At 44.4% G+C, this 19,567-nt stretch overlaps 1 protein-coding gene across 3 annotated transcripts in view; it reads right to left on the bottom strand.

Annotated features, from left to right (window-relative positions):
* Positions 1 to 19,567, bottom strand: part of LOC143814981 (beta-1,4-galactosyltransferase 3-like) — a 71,107-nt gene that overhangs the window by 10,772 nt on the left and 40,768 nt on the right. For all 3 annotated transcript variants that reach the window (XM_077293726.1, XM_077293727.1, XM_077293728.1), the window contains one exon: positions 11,506 to 11,741. In XM_077293726.1, the coding sequence (XP_077149841.1) occupies positions 11,506 to 11,741 (236 nt within the window). The remainder of the gene's footprint in view (positions 1 to 11,505; positions 11,742 to 19,567) is intronic.

Genomic DNA, 19,567 nt, shown 5'->3' with positions numbered 1-19,567 from the left:
TCCCACCTCATCCCAAACCTCACCACAATCTTCATCCCAACCCTAACCCATCTCTTCAACCTATCACTAACAACTGGTGTTTTCCCCTCAAGCTTTAAACATGCCTCCATCACACCTATCCTCAAAAAGCCCTCTCTTGACCCATCCTCTGTATCTAGCTATCGCCCTATATCACTTCTCCCCTATGCCTCAAAACTACTGGAACAACACGTCTACCTTGAACTGTCCTCCCATCTCTCTTCTTGCTCCCTCTTTGACCGCTTACAATCTGGCTTCCGGTCACACCATTCCACTGAAACTGCCCTAACTAAGGTCACCAATGACCTCTTAACCGCCAAGAGCAAGCGACACTACTCTGTCCTCCTCCTCCTCGACCTGTCAGCTGCCTTTGACACAGTGGACCATTCCCTATTATTACAGACCCTCTCATCCCTTGGCATCACAGACTTGGCCCTATCCTGGATCTCATCATACCTAACAGACCGGACATTCAGCGTCTCCCACTCACACACCACCTCCTCACCTCGCCCCCTATCTGTCGGAGTCCCACAAGGTTCAGTCCTTGGGCCCCTGCTCTTCTCCATTTACACCTTTGGCCTGGGACAGCTCATAGAATCTCATGGCTTTCAGTATCACCTCTATGCTGATGACACACAGATCTACATCTCTGAACCAGATATCACCTCCCTACTAACCAGAATCCCTCAATGTCTGTCCACTATTTCATCCTTCTTCTCCGCTAGATTTCTGAAACTTAACATGGACAAAACAGAATTCATCATCTTTCCCCCATCTCACGTGACCCCCACAACGAACCTATCCATTACAGTAAATGACTGCCCACTCTCCCCAGTCCCACAAGCTCGCTGCCTCGGGGTAATCCTTGACGCTGATCTCTCCTTCAAACCACATATCCAAGCCCTTTCCACTTCCTGCCGACTTCAACTCAAAAATATTGCACGAATCCGTTCATTCCTCAACCAAGAATCTGCAAAAACCCTAGTCCATGCCCTCATCATCTCTCGCCTTGACTACTGCAACCTTCTGCTCTGTGGCCTCCCCTCAAACACTCTCGCACCCCTCCAATCTATTCTAAACTCTGCTGCCCGACTAATCCACCTGTCCCCCCGCTATTCTCCGGCCTCTCCCCTCTGTCAATCCCTTCACTGGCTCCCCATTGCCCAGAGACTCCAGTACAAAACCCTAACCATGACGTACAAAGCCATCCACAACCTGTCTCCTCCTTACATCTGCGACCTCATCTCCCGGTACTTTCCTACACGCAACCTCCGATCCTCACAAGATCTCCTTCTCTACTCCCCTCTTATCTCCTCTTCCCACAATCGCATACAAGATTTCTCTCGCGTATCACCCCTACTCTGGAACCCTCTACCACAACACATCAGACTCTCGCCCACCATCGAAACCTTCAAAAAGAATCTGAAGACCCACCTCTTCCGACAAGCCTACAACCTGCAGTAACCACCGATCGACCAAACCGCTGCATGACCAGCTCTACCCTCACCTACTGTATTCTCACCCATCCCTTGTAGATTGTGAGCACTCGCGGGCAGGGTCCTCTCTCCTACTGTACCAGTTATGACTTGTATTGTTCAAGATTATTGTACTTGTTATTATGTATACCCCTCCTCACTTGTAAAGCGCCATGGAATAAATGGCGCTATAACAATAAATAATAATAATAATAATAAGATCCTGTCTGCAGTCACCACTAGGGGGAGCTCCCTGTATACCAGAGATACATGATAAGATCCTGTCTGCAGCCACCACTAGGGGGAGCTCCCTGTATACAGAGATACATGATAAGATTCTGTCTGCAGTCACCACTAGGGGGAGCTCCCTGTATACAGATACATGATGAGATCCTGTCTGCAGCCACCACTAGGGGGAGCTCCCTGTATACAGATACATGATAAGATCCTGTCTGCAGCCACCACTAGGGGGAGCTCCTTGTATACAGAGATACATGATAAGATCCTGTCTGCAGCCACCACTAGGGGGAGCTCCCTCTATACAGAGATACATGATAAGATCCTGTCTGCAGCCACCACTAGGGGGAGCTCCCTCTATACAGAGATACATGATAAGATCCTGTCTGCAGCCACCACTAGGGGGAGCTCCCTGTATACAGAGATACATGATAATATCCTGTCTGCAGTCACCACTAGGGGGAGCTCCCTGTATACAGAGATACATGATAAGATCCTGTCTGCAGTCACCACTAGGGGGAGCTCCCCGTATACAGGGATACATGATAAGATCCTGTCTGCAGCCACCACTAGGGGGAGCTCCTTGTATACAGAGATACATGATAAGATCCTGTGTGCAGCCACCACTAGGGGGAGCTCCCCGTATACAGGGATACATGATAAGATTCTGTCTGCAGTCACCAGTAGGGGGAGCTCCCTGTATATAGATACATGATAAGATCCTGTCTGCAGCCACCACTAGGGGGAGCTCCTTGTATACAGAGATACATGATAAGATCCTGTCTGCAGTCACCACTAGGGGGAGCTCCCTGTATACAGAGATACATGATAAGATCCTGTCTGCAGCCACCACTAGGGGGAGCTCCCTGTATACAGAGATACATGATAAGATTCTGTCTGCAGTCACCACTAGGGGGAGCTCCCTGTATACAGATACATGATGAGATCCTGTCTGCAGCCACCACTAGGGGGAGTTCCCTGTATACAGAGATACATGATAAGATTCTGTCTGCAGCCACCACTAGGGGGAGCTCCCTGTATACAGATACATGATAAGATCCTGTCTGCAGCCACCACTAGGGGGAGCTCCTTGTATACAGAGATACATGATAAGATCCTGTCTGCAGCCACCACTAGGGGGAGCTTCCTGTATACAGAGATACATAAGATCCTGTCTGCAGTCACCACTAGGGGGAGCTCCCTGTATACAGAGATACATGATAAGATCCTGTCTGCAGTCACCACTAGGGGGAGCTCCCTGTATACAGAGATACATGATAAGATCCTGTCTGCAGTCACCACTAGGGGGGGCTCCCTGTATACAGAGATACATGATAAGATCCTGTTTGCAGCCACCACTAGGGGGAGCTCCCTGTATAGAGATACCTGATAAGATCCTGTCTGCAGCCACCACTAGGGGGAGCTCCCTGTATAGAGATACATGATAAGATCCTGTCTGCAGCCACCACTAGGGGGAGCTCCCTGTATACAGAGATACATGATAAGATCCTGTCTGCAGCCACCACTAGGGGGAGCTCCCTGTATACAGAGATACCTGATAAGATCCTCTCTGCAGCCACCACTAGGGGGAGCTCCCTGTATACAGAGATACATGATAAGATCCTGTCTGCAGCCACCACTAGGGGGAGCTCCCTGTATACAGAGATATCTGATAAGATCCTCTCTGCAGCCACCACTAGGGGGAGCTCCATGTATACAGAGATACATGATAAGATTCTGTCTGCAGCCACCACTAGGGGGAGCTCCCTGTATACAGAGATACATGATAAGATCCTGTCTGCAGCCACCACTAGGGGGAGCTCCCTGTATACAGAGATACCTGATAAGATCCTCTCTGCAGCCACCACTAGGGGGAGCTCCCTGTATACAGAGATACCTGATAAGATCCTCTCTGCAGCCACCACTAGGGGGAGCTCCCTGTATACAGAGATACCTGATAAGATCCTCTCTGCAGCCACCACTAGGGGGAGCTCCCTGGATACAGAGATACCTGATAAGATCCTCTCTGCAGCCACCACTAGGGGGAGCTCCCTGTATACAGAGATACCTGATAAGATCCTCTCTGCAGCCACCACTAGGGGGAGCTCCCTGTATACAGAGATACCTGATAAGATCCTCTCTGCAGCCACCACTAGGGGGAGCTCCCTGGATACAGAGATACCTGATAAGATCCTCTCTGCAGCCACCACTAGGGGGGAGCTCCATGTATACAGAGATACATGATAAGATTCTGTCTGCAGCCACCACTAGGGGGAGCTCCCTATATAGATACCAGATAATATCATGCCTGCAGCCACCACTAGGGGGAGCTCCCTGTGTACAGAGATACATGATAAGATTCTGTCTACAATCTTTGTCTCCATCCCGGTTAGCATTCATAATCAGATTTTTTTTTTTAATACAGCCCGTTGATTTTGATGACACCTGTGTAATACTTTGCATCTCCACTGGTGGCGCTATAGTGAACTTAAGACATGCTTTAGAATAGATCAAGATGTGTTTTGTTTTACTTTGAGGCCGGAGACATCACAAGACAAAAAGGAAAATAAATCTAGAGACCGGAATGTGAGGCTGAACTAAGGGATGTCATGAAGGACTTGCCGATCACCACTTACCGCCACCAATGACGTCTCCTGGGGTGAAAGTAACAACGCAAAGAAAATAAAGCAGAGAGAAAGCGGCATCAGATCTGAAATCACTTTGTAGGACAACTGATGGTCTGCAAAACAAGGATCTTCCTCCACAAGAGATCAGAGCCCCGGCGGAGCACACGGACCCGGCCATCTGTCCTCTCCACCGGATCTAGAGGGCGTCCTGTTGGGCCGGCACACCAGATCCCGGCCCTGGAGGTGACCCACGATTGTTATCTATATAGCTCTGTGGTTTTGGTTTTTTTGCCTGGTTTGGAGTCTCTATCATTTTTAAGATTTGGTTAAGGGTCTGATTAGTTTTAGGGTCTAGTCTAGGATCCAAATTAAACTTAGGTATCATCTCTAGAGTCAGAATTAATTTTATGGGTCTGAAGTTTTAGAGATTTAATTTGGACACAGAATTACTTTTAGGGGTCTGGTATGGGGTATGACTAAACCTTAGGGGTTTGTTAAAGCAAGAGAATTAAATTTATAAGTCTGGGGCATGAGTTAATTTCTGCCAACTGCCCGGGTGTCCTAACTTAATGCCGGGGGGTAGGGAGGGGTTCCTCGATTTTAACCCATTTATGACATGGCGATTTTCTGTTCTTTTCCTCTCCCTCTTCCAAGAGTCATACCCTTTTATTGTTCTAATCCCATGATCCGACATATAAATGGCAGTAGCACTTCAAATATACAGAAATACCAAAGTTTACCTAATAACGTAAGAAGTGACGCAAGAAATAGTAAAATAACAATATTTTATTAACAAAAATGTTTAACGGCTAGTTCATGTAAATTACAGTCCATGGGATATTTCTATGCTCTAATACAGACTGTGATTCGCTTCAGTTTTTTCAAATTTTTTTTTTTTTTTTAGCTGTTTTTCCAGCAATTTTTATTGCATACCTGTGGTGTTAGGCTTTTCCTGGTTCTTGTTCTCCATGGGATAGAGGACTATAAGGTGAAACCTCTGAGACGCCTCGGCGTCCATCACCTTTTTGAGATATACCTTTTCAACCTCCTTCGGAGAACACTTTCCGGGAGCAGACATATTATCGAAAAATCACCATCTTCTTGTGTCACGTCCCGATTAGTTCTTTGGAGGTCCTACAATTTCTTTGCTATCTCCCTGTCTTTTTATACTTAACTAGCTGTTTTAAACATTTTTGTTAATAAAATATTGTTCTATTTTACGGTTTCTTGCGTCACTTCTTACCTTATTAGGTAAACTTTGGTATTTATGTTCCCTTTATTTTTCTGTCCACTTCGCCATATCAGGGCTTGTTTTTTATGGGACAAGTTGTACTTTTGAACAACAGAATTCATTCTAGCACATAGTGCACTGGGAAATGGGAAAACAAATTTCAAGTGACATAACATAGTATTATAGTTAGCAAGGCCTGAAAAAGCCATGTGTCCATCCGGTTCAACCTATATTCCCGTCAGAACAAATCCCCAGATCTATGTCCTTCTAAAGAACCTAATAACTGTAAGATACAATATTGTTCTGCTCCAGGAAGACATCCAGGCCTCTCTTGAACCCCTCGACTGAGTTCGCCATCACCACCTCCTCAGGCAAGCAATTCCAGATTCTCACTGCCCTAACAGTAAAGAATCCTCTTCTATGTTGGTGGAAAAACCTTCTCTCCTCCAGACGCAAAGAATGCCCCCTTGTGCCCGTCACCTTCCTTGGTATAAACAGATCCTCGGAGAGATATTTGTATTGTCCCCTTATATACTTATACATGCTTATTAGATCGCCCCTCAGGCGTCTTTTTTTGTAGACTGAATAATCCTAATTCTGCTAATCTCTCTGGGTATTTTTTTATTTCTTATTTACCATGCTCACTATAAGATACAACCGACCTGACAATAGGATTCTCCAGGTCAGTGCGAGTATACAGATACCAAACTCTGTACACAGCTCTGGCAAAAATTAGGAGCCCACCACATCAAATCCCTGTCATGGGCAGCCCAATCTCCAGACCTGAACCCCATTGAACACCTCTGGAATGTAATCAGGAGGATGATGGATAGTCACAAGCCATCAAAGAAGAACTGCTGACATTTCTGTACCAGAAGCAGTGTGAAAGACTGGGGGAAAGCTGCCAAGACATATGAAAGCTGGGATTAACAATCATGGTTATTCCACAAAATATTGATTTCTGAACTCTTCCGGACATAAAACATTAGTAATGTTGTTTCTAAATGATTATGAACTTGTTTTCTTTGCATTATTTGAGGTGTCTGAAAGCAGTGGTTTGTTTTTTTTAATTTATTGCCCATTTTTCTTTGTCAGAAAAAAAATACAAAATGTATTGCTTGGAACTGCGGAGACATGTCAGAAGTTTATAGACTAAAAGAACAATTCACATTTTACTCACAAATATACCTACAAAGAGAAAAATCAGACAAACTGAACATTTTCCAGTGGTCTCTTAATTTTTGCCAGAGCTGTCAGGAAAAAAAGTATTTAGTCACCACCAATTGTGCAAGTTCCACCACTTAAAAAGATGAGAGAGGCCTGTAATTGACATCATAGGTAGACCACAACTATGAGAGTCAAAATGAGAAAACAAATCCAGAAAATCACCTTGTCTGATTTGGAAGATTTTTTTGGCAAATTATGGTGGAAAATAAAGTATTTGGTCACCTAAAAACATGCAAGATTTCTGTCTCTCACAGACCTGTAACTTCTTCTTTGAGAGGCTCCTCTGTCCTCCACTCATTACCTGTAGTAATGGCTCCTGTGTGAACTTGTTACCAGTATAAAAGACCCCTGTCCACAACCTCAAACAGTCTGACTCCAAACTCCACTATGGTGAAGACCAAAGAGCTGTCGAAGGACACCAGAAACAAAATTGTAGCCCTGCACCAGGCTGGGAAGACTGAATCTGCAATAGGCAAGCAGCTTGGTGTGATGAAACCAACTGTGGGAGCAATAATAAGAAAATGGAAGACATTCAAGACCACTGATAATCTCCCTCGATCTGGGGCTCCACGCAAGATCTCACCCCGTGGAGTCAAAATGATCACAAGAACAGCGAGGAAAAATCCCAGAACCACATGGGGAGACCTAGTGAATGACCAGCATAGAGCTGGGACCACCGTAACCAAGGCTACCATCAGTAACACACTACGCCGCCAGGGGCTCACATCCTTCAGTGCCAGACGTGTCCCCCTGCTTAAGCCCGTACATGTCCGGACCCATCTGAAGTTTCCTAGAGAGCATTTGGATTATCCAGAAGAGCATTGGAAGAATGTCCTATGGTCTGATGAAACCAAAGTAGAACTGTTTGGTAAAAACAAAACTCGTCGTGTTTGGAGGAGACAGAATGCTGAGTTGCATCCAAAGAACACCATACCTACTGTGAAGCATGGGGGAGGCAACATCATGTTTGGGGCTGTTTCTCTGCAAAGGGACCAGGACTGATCCATGTACGTGAAAGAATGAATGGGGCCATGTATTGTGAGATTTTGAGTGCAAACCTCCTTCCATCAGCAAGGGCAGTAAGATGAAACGTGGATGGGTCTTTCAGTATGATAATGATTCCAAGCACACCGCCAGGGCAATGAAGCAGTGGCTTCGTAAGAAGCATATGAAGGTCCTGGAGTGGCCTAGCCAGTCTCCAGATCTCAACCCCATAGAAAACCTTTGGAGGGAGTTGAAAGTCCGTGTTGCCCAGCGACAGGCCCAAAACATCACTGCTCTAGAGGAGATCTGCATGGAGGAATGGGCCAACATACCACCAACAGTGTGTGCCAACCTGGTGAAGACTTACAGAAAACCTGTGACCTCTGTCATTGCCAACAAAGGACATTTAACAAAATATTGAGATGAACTTTTGTTAATGACCAAACACTGATTTTCCACCATAATTTGCAAAATAAATCTTCCAAATCAGACAAGGAGATTTTCTGGATTTGTTTTCTCATTGTGACTCTCATAGTTGTGGTCGACCTATGATGTCAATTACAGGCCTCTCCCATCTTTATAAGGGGGAGAACTTGCACAATTGGGGGCCGACTACATACTTTTACCCAATCTATTTGTGTGTATATATATTTTTTTTATTTAATTGATGTAAATGTAAAAAAAATGTGTAAATTTCTAAGGAAAAAATATGAATTTTGCCTTTGTCACCATTTTCCTAGACACGTAACATTTTCATTTTCAGGATCTGAGGGCTTATGTTTTGCGGCATGACTGTTTTTACGGATACCATTTTGGGGGGTAGATGCGATCTTCTGATCGCCTCTTATTCCATTTTATTGCAATGTTCTGGAGGCCAAAAAAACGTTATTCTAGAGTTTTGATTTTTTTCTCATTAACCTGTTTACCGATCGGATTCATTTACTTTATATTTTGATAGATCGGAGTTTTAGGAATGCGGCAGTACCAAATGTGTGTACTTTATTTTAAACTGTTTCATTTTTAATTGGGCAAAGAGGGGAGGTGAATTGAACTTGTTTTGACTAATTTCATATTTTTAAAAACTTTTTGTCTCGCTCTTTACTGTATTTGTTAGTCCCCTAAGGGGACTTGAAGCTGTGATTGTCTCATCGCTTCTGATCAGTACTGCAGTGTATGGAGAATATCGTGGTCTCCAATGAACGGCAGCTATACGATGTCTTTCAGGGTATGTTCCCAAGGTCAGTAAACGCTGCGGGTTGGATGCTGCGTACATCTGCAGCGGCCAGAAGTCTGTGTCTTTATTTCAATTAAAACACTTTATTCTTGCTGTGTGTTTATTTACCATGTAACTATGGGATTAGTAATGGATAGGTGTCTTATAGACGCTATTAAGATGTGGGCTTGATGTCACCGGACAACACAAAGGTGACATCAACCCCACAAATATAACCCCACTTGCCACCGATACAGGGCAAGTGGGAAGAGCCAGGTAAAGTGCCACAATTGGCGTATCTTTGGCTGTGCCAGTTGTGGGGCGGCTGAGGGCTTCTATTTTTAGGCTGGTGAGGGCCAAAATCCATGGACCTCATCAGCCTGAGAGTACCAGGGCGCAGTTGTCTGCTTTTTCCTTGGCTGGTTAACAAAAATAGGGTGACCCCACTATTTTTGCTAGCCATCTAAGGTAAGCAGACTGCCGTGGCCTGGTGTTATCAGGCTGGTAAGGTTCATGGATATTGGTTCCTTACCAGTCTGAAATACCAGTCCAAAAAGTCTGCTTTACTCTGGCTGGTTAACAAATACAGGGGGGCCCCCACACCATTTTTTTTGGAGGGGATCCCGCTTTTTGCCAACCATCCAAGGTAAGCAGACTGCTGCTGCCTGGGGTTACCAGACTGGTAAGTTTCATGGATATTGCTTCCTTACCAGTCTGAAATACCAGTCCAAGTAGTCTGCTTTACTATGGCTGGTTAAACAAATATAGTTGCACCCCACACCATTTTTTTTTTCATTATTATTTATTTATTAAAAAGGAGGGGACCCCCTCTAAGTGCTTTCCTCCACTTCCTGTGTCATGTACGTGTGGCTGTGTCACAAGGTTCATCATAATGTAAATTGGTACATGGGTAATAAGCTGCGTTCCTGCACTTAATACACGTGACTAGGAAGATACTGCGGTTTTACCGCATCTAATGAAAGTGTATGGGTAATTTACACACCGGAGACAGAGCGCCTCCACTACATAAATTGACATGCTCCATCACACAATGTTACCAAAACCTATAGTAATCATTAGTAACACAAGGTACTATAAAAACAATATTTTATTGAAAATTACAATAGGAAAAGTCTTTATATTGTAATTTTCAATAAAATATTATTGTTTTTATAGTACCTCTTGTTACTAATGATTAATATAGGTTTTGGTAACATTGTGTGATGGAATTAAGCATTTAAAGGGGTACTCCACCCAAAATTGATACGGGTGAATATCATTTGGGACATCAGTGTGTGATTATAAATTGACGTGCTGCGGTCTGGAAAGACGCGCCGCATGTCCGTCTCTGCAGGTGAGCCGCGGGCATTGGTGCACGCATAGTGGGCATGGGATTTCTTGAAATCCCATCCACTATGCTGTAACAGCTGGACGCTGCAGGTTTGACGCTGCGGATGTACGCAGCATCCAACCCGCAGCGTTCACTGACCATGGGAACATACCCCAATATATCGGCTAACAGGAAATCACTTTTTTTTTTCCTTCCCAGAAGCCAACTTTCAATTACGGTAGCTTTATTTCAAGTGACCAAAAAAAAAAACGCATGCAATGAAAAAAACGCATCATATGCGTCATATGTCGTGAAGAAGTTAGAGGTCTGGTATCCTAAATTTAAGCGTTTCATCTATGGTCTGAATTCATTTTAGTAAAAAAAAACTAAAAAATAGTCCACGTGGCCAAGTGGGACGTACTCCTAAGCCCAGACAAGTATAACCATAGTAAAAAAGAAAGAAAAGGATCTCTATGTATGAAAAGGGATCCAAAATAAATCTCCAGACCGTGCTGTAGATTAATAATGACCTAAGATCCAAATAAGTTAAGGGGATTTGATATTAATCAATATACATTTTATTGCACATAAATAATTAACAGACAAAAAAGCGGAATCAGGCAAGATTAATGACGGCTATCTTGCCTGATTCTGCTTTTTTTGTCTGTTAATTATTTAAGTGCAATATAATTTATATTGGTTATAAATTAATTCATTTTAGTGGTCTGGGGTCGTAATGAGTTTTGGGGGAGGTGGTCTTAGTTTTGGGGTCTGGTCCTGCTTTCCCAATAATTAGATCTTGCAGTTTCCAAAATGTTAACGAGACGCCTCTCCTTTACTGTTGGGACTTTCACCATGACTGGTAGATTGACCCTGGGATCGAGATTAGGAGCAATCACAGTCTAAAGAACTTCCATGTTCCTCAAAAACAATGACCAGCCCCCTGGGGAAAACCTCAAAGTTTCATAAAGCTGGACCCACTCTGCTGGAAGTTAAAGAAATCTGGACCAAGAGGACAAGCGGTCTTCTTGAAGATGATGCATTACCGGAAGAATAGTCATATTGGGGGCTTCTTGGAGCCTGGTGGTATCCAATAGGCCGATGAGGGACAACGAGTGAACGGCTGACTACGTCAAGCTGACAACGTGCTAGAGACGCATTACCTGATGGACCACGAATATGGCGTAGTGCAGCTGCTGCCGTTGCAGGAAGGGGTGCAGGTAGTAGAGCAAGGTTCGTAGGTGAGACTCTCTGTTCCTGTGCGGTATAATCACAGCTGTGCGGTACCTCCCAAAACAATGCCTGGGGCTGAAGTAACCCCCGGGGGTAACATAGCGGTTCTTCATCTGGACCTTCTTCAAACTCGGAGCCTTGATGAGATCAATGGTTAAAGGACCAACTAAAAAGAGAAAAAAAATCACATGCAGCCAAGAGACAAGATATGCAGCTAACGCACCACGAACGAGTCCTTAAGCAATGACTGGTGGCAAGACATCGGCCAAGCATTTCCCATGTGGGTAAAGTTTTGGGGGGTCTTCAACTGCCCAGGCTCATGAACACTTTGTGTTTCCAAAGTGGAGACCCCTTTTAAACCCTTAATGACATCTTTGTCACTGGTCACATGCGGGGAGAATGTAGCGGGCTGAGGAACTGAGCCTGCTCCATTCATCACAGTCGCTGGCTGTGTCTTACAGCCGTCATCTGCCTTTACCAGTGACCGGAGCTAGCTCTGATCTCCTCTGTTTAACCATTTAATTGCCAGTGTCAATCACAAGCGGTATCATTTCAAATAGCCTATTTGCCGATGCACGTGCGAACGTCGATTGCCATTGCCTTGACCTGCGTGACGAAATCGCGGAGAGACAATGAATTAACATGGCACCCGGGGACCTGCCTCTTCATTAGAGGGCTTCAAAAATAGAAAATAATTTACACTGTATACTGTAATATCCAAGTATTGAAGTATATAGTGAAATAAAAAATAAAACACCAAAATTAATGTTTTTTTGGTCACTAAACTTTCCCCTAAAAAAAACAACAACAACTCCACAACAATTATTCACAACTACAAAAAACTGCAACTTGTCCCGCAAACAACAAGCCCTCGTATGGATGTAAATGATAAAATATAGTCATGGCTCTTAAAAGGACAGGGAAAAAAAGAAAAATTGCCAAGTTTTGAAAAGGTTAAAAGAATATTTCAATTTAAAAAAAAAAATAATTATGTAACCAATAAAATTCTACATCCATTTCTCAGAGTTAATATCTCTGCTTACACCCAGTGAATGAGAAACCTTCATAAATTACCTAAACATGATAAGAATCAGTCCTGGTGAGTCGATGGTCACTGGTGCACAACTGCGTACAGGACATGGATGACGCCGAGGTCGCACACAGTAGGCACATTTGTAATTCTGATGCCGAGGTCGCACACAGTAGGCACATTTGGAATTCGGATGCCAGGGGTCGAACATAGTAAGCACATTTGGAATTCTGATGCCGGGGGTCGCACACAGTAGGCACATTTGGAATTCTGACGCCGAGGTCGCACACAGTAGGCACATTTGTAATTCTGACGCCGAGGTCGCACACAGTAAGCACATTTGGAATTCGGATGCCAGGGGTCGAACATAGTAAGCACATTTGGAATTCTGATGCCGGGGGTCGCACACAGTAAGCACATTTGGAATTCTGATGCCGGGGGTCGCACACAGTAAGCACATTTGGAATTCTGACGCCGGGGGTCGCACACAGTAAGCACATTTGGAATTCTGATGCTGGGGTCGCACACAGTAAGCACATTTGGAATTCTGATGCCGGGGGTCGCACACAGTAAGCACATTTGGAATTCTGATGCTGGGGGTCGCACACAGTAAGCACATTTGGAATTCGGATGCCAGGGGTCGAACATAGTAAGCACATTTGGAATTCTGACGCCGGGGGTCGCACACAGTAAGCACATTTGGAATTCTGACGCCGAGGTCGCACACAGTAGGCACATTTGTAATTCTGACGCCGAGGTCGCACACAGTAAGCACATTTGGAATTCGGATGCCAGGGGTCGAACATAGTAAGCACATTTGGAATTCTGATGCCGGGGGTCGCACACAGTAAGCACATTTGGAATTCTGATGCCGGGGGTCGCACACAGTAAGCACATTTGGAATTCTGACGCCGGGGGTCGCACACAGTAAGCACATTTGGAATTCTGATGCTGGGGTCGCACACAGTAAGCACATTTGGAATTCTGATGCTGGGGTCGCACACAGTAAGCACATTTGGAATTCTGACGCCGGGGGTCGCACACAGTAAGCACATTTGGAATTCTGACGCCGGGGGTCGCACACAGTAAGCACATTTGGAATTCTGATGCTGGGGTCGCACACAGTAAGCACATTTGGAAATCTGATCCTGGGGTCGCACACAGTAAGCACATTTGGAATTCATTTCTAATGCTATGGCGGAAAGTAGAAGCCCTCTCCCTGGTTGCACGCTGAATACTACACGTGGCCATACCTACTGTTATGAGTCCTAGACGACCTGTGGTCATCACGTACAGAGCAGATGTCAATTCCCTGCAAATAAACTATGAAGGTTCTCATTCACTGATTGCAAGCCGATATCTTGAAAACAGAAGGAAAAAAAAAAGAAATTGCACATATGCATTTCAAACCTTTCGGCACTGGAAACAAATCAATACTTCTTGCAAGTGAGACAACCCTTAGGCCAAGTTCACACGAGCGTATTTTCGGTCTGTGAAAAAATGGAAAATACACAGACCAATGTTATTTTATGGGTTAGTGCGGATGAGTGATTTCTCTCTCAAACTGTATCTGTGTGTAAACCCCTCTGCCCCAAAAAGCACGATTCCGCATAGAGCCCAGTGGATCCATTTCGCTTCACCCCAAGCCATCGGATTTCAGCATCCAGTCCAGCATTATGAGAGTTAAGTCCTCCAGCGATTTTACTCCACGCGGCGCTGTGCTCCTTTAGAGCTGGGATTATTCCATCAGACATAGCAGACTTCTCTGTACAGACTATGAAGGAGGGATAGCAGCCATTTCTTCAGCTCTGTGATAATTAGCTGGGGGACCAGCCGCCGGCACAGAGGACATTCAGGCCCGATGCCTCCCGTGGGGTAATGTCCTCAGTGCACCCGCCGGCGAGTGGCAGGATGCAGGACAATGATGCTGTAGAGCAGCGGAAGAACACGACAAACATTCTATGTGCAATGGTTATTGGATTCGTATAACTGGAAAAACCCGTTTTTTTGGGGACATTTTCTCAGTCCCCTCTTCTCCTTTCCTACTATTGTGATACCAGCAGATAATCCCCCAAAACTGGAGAGGGTCCATGAGAGGTCAGTGTGTATGGTGGTGTCCTGCCTTTCCCCCAACAGAAGATGAAGGATCGGACATGTTGGACTTCAATCTGCCTGATCCTTTGTCCTTGCTGCTGCCTGAACTTTCCGTCAGGTGCTTACCTCCCTCTCCCCATAGCAAATGCAGTAAGAGACCAGCGTGCACGTGTATGGGGCGAGCTGGGAGGAACAGATGTGAGTGGACCAAGTGCTCGCTATATAAGGGCTGAGAAGAAATGTCTGCAGTCCCTCTGACTGCAATGTGCACACTGTCACCATTCCCCGTCTTACACATGCCAACTAAACTCCTTGGCATCCACGGGTAAAGCGAGTAGGCAGATTAGTTGTGGTCACGTGCCGACTAGACTTTCCTGTGCTTCTCTCAATGTTGAGAATTATAGACACCCAGGAGAGTCTAGTCGGCACATGAACACAACCATGCAAGCTGCCTTCTCGCCGACATGTGGACGCCAAGGAGAGTCTAGTCGGCATGTGAACACAACCATGCACCTGCCTTCTCGCTAACATGTGGACGCCAAGGAGAGTCTAGTCGGCATGTGACCACAACCATGCAAACTGCCTTCTCGCCGACATGTGGACACCAAGGAGAGTCTAGTCGGCATGTGACCACAACCATGCACCTGCCTTCTCGCTGACATGTGGACGCCAAGGAGAGTCTAGTCGGCATGTGACCACAACCATGCAAACTGCCTTCTCGCCGACATGTGGACACCAAGGAGAGTCTAGTCGGCATGTGACCACAACCATGCAAACTGCCTTCTCGCTGACATGTGGATGCTGGGTAGAGTCTAGTTGGCAAGTGACCACAACCATGCAAAATGCCTTCTCGCTGACATGTGGATGCCCACTCCCACAGGGAACACATCGCAGTCTGCAATTAGAGTGATTGCAGATTTTTCTTCCCAGCCGGGAAAACCACTTTAATAGTCGATGTCCATATGAATTGTTAACTAAAGGGGGAATCCAACCCAAGGCATTTTTTCATTGGATGCAAGATAAAAGTTAGATTATTGGGGGGGAGGTAGGGCTCAACACAAACAGAAAGGAGAACTCCACTAGATGGATTTGTAATGGATCGGTGGTTAAGGCTGTGCTGCACTCATCTAAATACCGGAGAGTCGTGAACCTTGGGGGGAACCCAAACTATCAGATTCCACTGGAGAACTGGAAGTACTGGAGAGGGGACTTTAAAATTCCCTGCCCCGATACAACCGTCCGAACATCTAATATATATGATAACCTCCCAATATTACATTTCGGTAAGTCAGCAGAATTGATCACCGGTGGTCCCGGCAGCGGAGCTCTTCATCATTGGCTTACATTAGAGAAATTCTTCCAAGAAAAAAAAAAAAAAAGGGATTCTACAAGGAAAGGAACGCGCCCAGCCCTTTAAATACGCACAACAGATGTGTGTGCAAAGGTAAGAAGCCTGGCTGTACCGCAGACAAATCTCTCCTGACCGCTTCATCTTGAATTTTGACCTTTTAAGTCAACACCTTCCATCTGGTAAAATACCGAGATTGTCAGATGTGACCTTTCCGCTGGACATCCTGCATTTTATGTGCCAGGACGGAGGGGGAGACGCTGTCAAAACCACTTACAAGTGCGGGCGCCGCGAGCTCGTTACGGCTGCATGCATTACTAGAGAAAACAATCTGATGGCGCAACGTTACCGTCCTTCATCTCACAAGTGTGAGATCAGAAAAAAAAAAAAAAAACATGGCTGCTTTGGGTTTTTTTCTTCCAAAATCGGTGACATTTTTTTCTCCAGGCAATACCAGACGTAGCCTATGTACAAGAGTGGCGCTGTTGTAGGGATGCACGGGGCACAATGATGTAGCGGAAAATTACCCACATATTGGCTATTGGCGTTTAAATGGCTCAGCTCCTGTTGAAGTGACGGTGATCTGAGCTGCAGTACCGAGAACGGCCACTATGTAGTGTATGGAGCCGCAGCGATGCTGCTCCGTATACTGCCAGAAATAGCTGATGGTCGGCTGTGCCAGGTTTTGGACCCTGACAAAGCAGAGATTGGTCAGCTGTAAAAAGTCTTCAATAATCTCCAGCGATCTCAGGCAGGAAGGTACCGCAAGTATAAAAATTATTCCTTAATTTCTTTTGTTAAAAGAACATGTTACAGGCAGTGGATACCCCAGTGGATGATAAAAATGCAAGGCTTTTCAACTCAGATGAGTCTTAATCATCCATAATTAAATAAAATAAAGGAATAATATTAATACATACCTTCCTGCCTTAGATCGCTGAAGAATATTGTGCCGCCAGGGCAGCACCGTGCGACGGTGTGGATCCTGCTGTCCGAGGACGCAAAGTGGTGAGCTGAATATTTCTTCTCATCATATACTGTATTCAGCAATATATGGGGCTCATTATTCTGTATGGAGCAATATATGGGGCTCATTATTCTGTATGGAGCAATATATGGGGCTCATTATTCTGTATGGAGCAATATATGGGGCTCATTATTCTGTATGGAGCAATATATGGGGCTCATTATTCTGTATGGAGCAATATATGGGGCTCATTATTCTGTATGGAGCAATATATGGGGCTCATTATTCTGTATGGAGCAATATATGGGGCTCATGATTCTATATGGAGCAATATATGGGGCTCATTATTCTGTATGGAGCAATATATGGGTCTCGTTCTGTATGGAGCAATATATGGGTCTCATTATTCTGTATAGAGCAATATATGGGTCTCATTATTCCGTATGGAGCAATATATGGGGCTCATTCCGTATGGAGCAATATATAGGGCTCATTATTCTGTATGGAGCAATATAAGGGGCTCATTATTCTGTATGGAGCAATATAAGGGGCTCATTATTCTGTATGGAGCAATATATGGGTCTCATTATTCCGTATGGAGCAATATATGGGGCTCATTCCGTATGGAGCAATATATGGGTCTCATTATTCTGTATAGAGCAATATATGGGTCTCATTATTCCGTATGGAGCAATATATGGGGCTCATTCCGTATGGAGCAATATATAGGGCTCATTATTCTGTATGGAGCAATATATGGGGCTCATTCTGTATGGAGCAATATATGGGGCTCATTCTGTATGGAACAATATATGGGGCTCATTATTCTGTATGGAGCAATATATGGGGCTAATTATTCTGTATGGAGCAATATATGGATCTCATTGTTCTGTATGGAGCAATATATGGGTCTCATTCCATGTGGAGCAATGTATGGGTCTCATTATTCTGTATGGAGCACTATGGGGCCAATAATACTGTATGGAGCAATATATGGGTCTCATTATTCCGTGTGGAGGAATATATGGGGCTCATACTGTATGGAGAAATATATGGGGCTCATTATTCCGTATGGAGCACTATGGGGCCAATAATACTGTATGGAGCAATGTATGGGGTTCATTATTCCGTATGGAACAATATATGGGGCTCATTATTCCGTATGGAGCAATATATGGGGCTCATTATTCCGTATGGAGCAATAAATGAGTCTCATTATTCCGTATGGAGCAATATGTGAGTCTCATTCTGTATGGAGCAATATATGGGTCTCATTATTCTGTATGGAGCACTATATGGGACCCATAATACTGTATGGAGCAATATATGGGGCTCATTATTCCGTATGGAGCAATATATGGGGCTCATTATTCCGTATGGAGCAATATATGGGGCTCATTATTCCGTATGGAGCAATATATGGGGCTCATTATTCCGTATGGAGCAATATATGGGGCTCATTATTCCGTATGGAGCAATATATGGGGCTCATTGTTCCGTATGGAGCAATATACGGGGCTCATTATTCCGTATGGAGCAATATATGGGGCTCATTATTCCATATGGAGCAATATACGGGGCTCATTATTCCGTATGGAGCAATATACGGGGCTCATTATTCCGTATGGAGCAATATATGGGGCTCATTATTAAGTATGGAGCAATATATGGGGCCCATAATATTGTATGGTGCAATATATGGGGCTCATTATACTGTATGGAGCAATATATGGGTCTCATACTGTATGGAGCAACATATGGGTCTCATTCTGTATGGAGCAATATATGGGTCTCATACTGTATGGAGCAACATATGGGTCTCATTCTGTATGGAGCAATGTATGGGTCTCAGTGTATGGAGCATTATATGGAGTTCATTATACTGTATGGAGCAATATATGGATCTCATTCTGTATGGAGCAATAAATATATGGGTCTCATTCTGTATGGAGCAATATATGGGTCTCAGCGTATGGAGCAATATATGGGTCTAATTATAGTGTATGGAGCATTATATGGGTCTCATTATTCCGTATGGAGCAATATATGAGGTTCATTATCCTGTATGGAGCAATATATGGGGGCTCATTATTCCGCATGGAGCAATATATGGGGCCCATAATATTGTATGGAGCAATATATGGGTCTCATTATTCTGTATGGAGCAATATATGAGGTTCATTATTCTGTATGGAGCATTATATGGGTCTCATTATTCTGTATGGAGCAATATATGAGGTTCATTATTCTGTATGGAGCAATGTATGGGTCTCATTATTCCGTATGGAGCATTATATGGGTCTCATTATTCCGTATGGAGCAATATATGAGGTTCATTATTCTGTATGGAGCATTATATGGGGCTCATTATTCCGTATGGAGCAATATGAGGTTCATTATTCTGTATGGAGCATTACAGGTCCTTCTCAAAAAATTAGCATATAGTGTTAAATTTCATTATTTACCATAATGTAATGATTACAATTAAACTTTCATATATTATAGATTCATTATCCACCAACTGAAATTTGTCAGGTCTTTTATTGTTTTAAG

The sequence above is a fragment of the Ranitomeya variabilis genome, chromosome 3 (genome assembly GCF_051348905.1).
Source record: "Ranitomeya variabilis isolate aRanVar5 chromosome 3, aRanVar5.hap1, whole genome shotgun sequence".
NCBI classification, from domain to species: Eukaryota; Metazoa; Chordata; class Amphibia; order Anura; family Dendrobatidae; genus Ranitomeya; species Ranitomeya variabilis.
The sequence above is the reverse complement of the archived record's forward strand: the minus strand, read 5'-3'. Positions and strand labels throughout refer to the sequence as shown.